At 33.3% G+C, this 3,130-nt stretch overlaps 1 protein-coding gene across 2 annotated transcripts in view; it reads right to left on the bottom strand.

Annotated features, from left to right (window-relative positions):
- The window catches only part of LOC306991188 (ras-related protein Rab-36-like), a 9,891-nt gene extending 8,078 nt beyond the window's left edge, over positions 1-1,813 (bottom strand). The window contains exons 1-2 of one of the 2 annotated variants that reach the window (XM_079598822.1): positions 1,609-1,813; positions 1,128-1,214 (exon numbers count right to left, since the gene is read on the bottom strand). In XM_079598822.1, the coding sequence (XP_079454948.1) occupies positions 1,128-1,181 (54 nt within the window). In that variant the 5' untranslated portion in view covers positions 1,182-1,214; positions 1,609-1,813. The remainder of the gene's footprint in view (positions 1-1,127; positions 1,215-1,608) is intronic. The other variant, XM_079598821.1, reaches the window with a different exon arrangement.
- Between the last annotated feature and the right edge of the window lie 1,317 nt (positions 1,814-3,130).

The following is a 3,130-nucleotide window of genomic DNA, read 5'->3' as shown; positions in this document are numbered from 1 at the left end:
TGACAATGAAGACTCACATCTTACAGCATTTGACTGTACAGGCTCTGGCCCTTTGCCCGTCTCTCTCTGGCTCAACTATTCTCACTCATTTGTATATGATATCTTCCCGCCAAACACTAGCGGATCATACCAACAGTAGGGGTCAGTTAACTCTAATGACAACGGAAACACATTCAATAGCAGTGCTCTTACATATGCATTTAAACTAGGGCTGTCAAAAGATTAATCGCGATTAATCGCATCCAAAATAAAAGTTTGTGTTTCCATAATATATGTGTGTGTACAGTGTATAATTATTTCTATATATAAAAACACACACAATCATGTATATATTTAAGAAAAATTGGTTATATTTATATATAAAATATTTATATATAATATAAATTATATAAAAGTATATAAATGCAATTATTCCTTAAATATATACATGAATGTGTGTGTATTTATACATAATAATTATACACAGTATATTATGTAAACACAAACTTTTATTTTGGATGTGATTAAACACGATTAATCTTTTGACAGCCCTAATTTAAACTATTAAAATATCACAAATAATATCATTAATCAAAGGTAAACAATATGAAAACAATCATAACATTAAACAATACATCAATGTACACAATAACTCTGTGAACTGATGTTCATATGGTGATAACCCACAGGTTCATCATAACAGTGTGCAAGAACAGTAGTTTTGTCCAGTCTGTTGAAACCGTGTCGGTTTCATTATTTTGCATTTTGAAATTGAAATAATTCACAAGAAGGCCAGATATGTGCATAAAGAAAGTAAATAGGTAACATTTGCCCTTAATATGACCCCACCACTGAGAAAAGTAGTACACAGCGTAGCTATGGGAAGCTTTTTTATTTCTACAGAATTAGCTGCAGTCCTGTGATCCTGACGGATTCGTCTGCAGTGAAGTCCCTCTATATGGAAGTCACATTTTCTCAATAATAATATAATCTGATGTGCTCGCTACAGCTTACAAAACGCTTTCTGGATTTCCCTGAGTACGACTTGCCGTACGAATCAGACTGGATGATTTAATCCTGAATGATCTCTTCAATTAAAGAACCTGCAAATATTTGACATAATGTAGCTTTGGACAGTGTAACGTTACCTTTGGAAATGTAGATATGATCCTGTCTCTGCTGACAGGAGGGCTGAAAGGCATTGTCTTGTCAGCAGGTTGTCTGGGGAAACTCGCCTGTGAAAGACACACATTCAGCACAATCAGATCAGACCTATGTGTTTACTCTGTACATTTAACGTTACATGAATGACTTAACATAGCATACTTCATACAATAAGTGTATACTAGATATAGTATATCAAGCAAAGTCCTATTTTTAATAACTTTAATACACTACAGCATTTCTGCACATCTGCAATGTCGTTTAGCGTTTATGGTTAAATCAGTTAAACACTAAATAAACAGAGATATATTTGTTGAACGAGAATGGGCAACACAACATAGCGCTATAACGTCGCAGTTAATACATTGCCTATAAAAAAAATATTTAAATACACTGCTAATCTCGTTTTAGCGCATTAAGACCTGCTACAAATGTACAAAAATGAATAGTTTGTCGTGTACTCACGGATATTCCTGCAGCGCAGTCTAGTTCCTGCCGAATGTCCACTGACTCTTCGCATCAAATCCTCAAGTCGTCGCCATGGCAACCACGAGCCGGAACCTGCTGTCACGTCACGTGGTGCAGGAGGTTTTTTTTTTTTTTTACGTGGTGCAGAATTATGCAGATGGAAAAAAGTGCTAAACCAGGAAATATTTAATGGAGGCACTTGGATAGAAAAAAAACTATTTACATTATGGCAACTCACCCTAACCCACCTATTCCATTTTTAGAAATCAACTTAAATTCATTTAAACATGCTAACAAAAACAACAACAACACCTAATAATAATAATAATAATAAAACACAACAATTAGTGTGTGGGCGTATCGGGATAGTTCATCCAAATTTTTTTTTTTTACATTTTATTTAGGCTTATCATCAATCTCTATCTTCTGTTGAACATAAAGGAAGATATTTAGAAAACTATTTGTAAGTAGGCTAACAAACAGCTGCTGTTCCCTATTGTCTTCCATAGTAGCCTATAGGGGAAAAAATACTAATATTATATTCTAGAAAAAAAGGGCATGACAGACAGTAAAGACTAAAGTAATGATGTTGAAAATTTTGCTTTGATCACAGGAATAAATTACATTTTAAAATGTATTACAATAGTAAACAGTTACTTTAAATTGTAATTATGTTTCAAATATTATTGTTTTTACTGTATTTTTGATCAGGAGTTATATAAAATGACATTCAAAAGACACTCACTTGTCGCCATCTAGTGGCGTAAATGGTTTTCCAAGTTTTGCCATCACAAGAATACATTTAAAAAGTATTCAAATATTACATTTAGTATTAAAATAGAAAAAAGTTGATTACAAAGTGTTAATAATATTTGACAATATTACGGTTGTAACTGTATTTTTTTTTTTTTTACTTTATTTTGATACTGCATCAAATAAACGGGGCATTGGTAACATGTAAAAAAAAAAAAAACACTCAAAAGACACCCACTTGTCGCCATCTAGTGATGCAGTTATGTTTCCCCATTGACTTGAAATAACCTTCTCTGAAATAATCACTTTGATCAACAAAGTTAAGAATCACGTGCCCCTCATGAATGGCCATATCACTATTCTGATGTTATACCAATAATGAATTTACTGCAACCTTTAAACCATTTCTAACATTTAGCACTCACTAAAAAAATTAATTATTTGAGGTACGATTCCTGCTTTTATAGACGATACTTATATATTTTTAAAGCTTTGTTCACCGTCAATGTTCACAGCCATTATATACATGAGCCATTTAATAAAACACTTTTTGTGGTCTGAAAAAGAAAGAGGGCCATACAGCATTTGAACCAGAGCCACTTGACGGCAAGCCTGCCACATTAGCCGAAGCATAGCCTGCGGTAGACAAGAGGCCGGTTTTTTAAAGGAACACTTCACCTCTGGAAAGATGAATGTGTATTTAAAATGGGTCATTTATGTAGAAGGAATGTGAAATTATTTTTGAATTTGGAGCCTTCTAGACTGA

The sequence above is a fragment of the Phoxinus phoxinus genome (assembly GCF_949152265.1).
Source record: "Phoxinus phoxinus genome assembly, chromosome: 23".
Classification (NCBI taxonomy): domain Eukaryota; kingdom Metazoa; phylum Chordata; class Actinopteri; order Cypriniformes; family Leuciscidae; genus Phoxinus; species Phoxinus phoxinus.
Note: the sequence above shows the minus strand (reverse complement) of the source record. Positions and strands in the feature narration are given on the sequence as shown.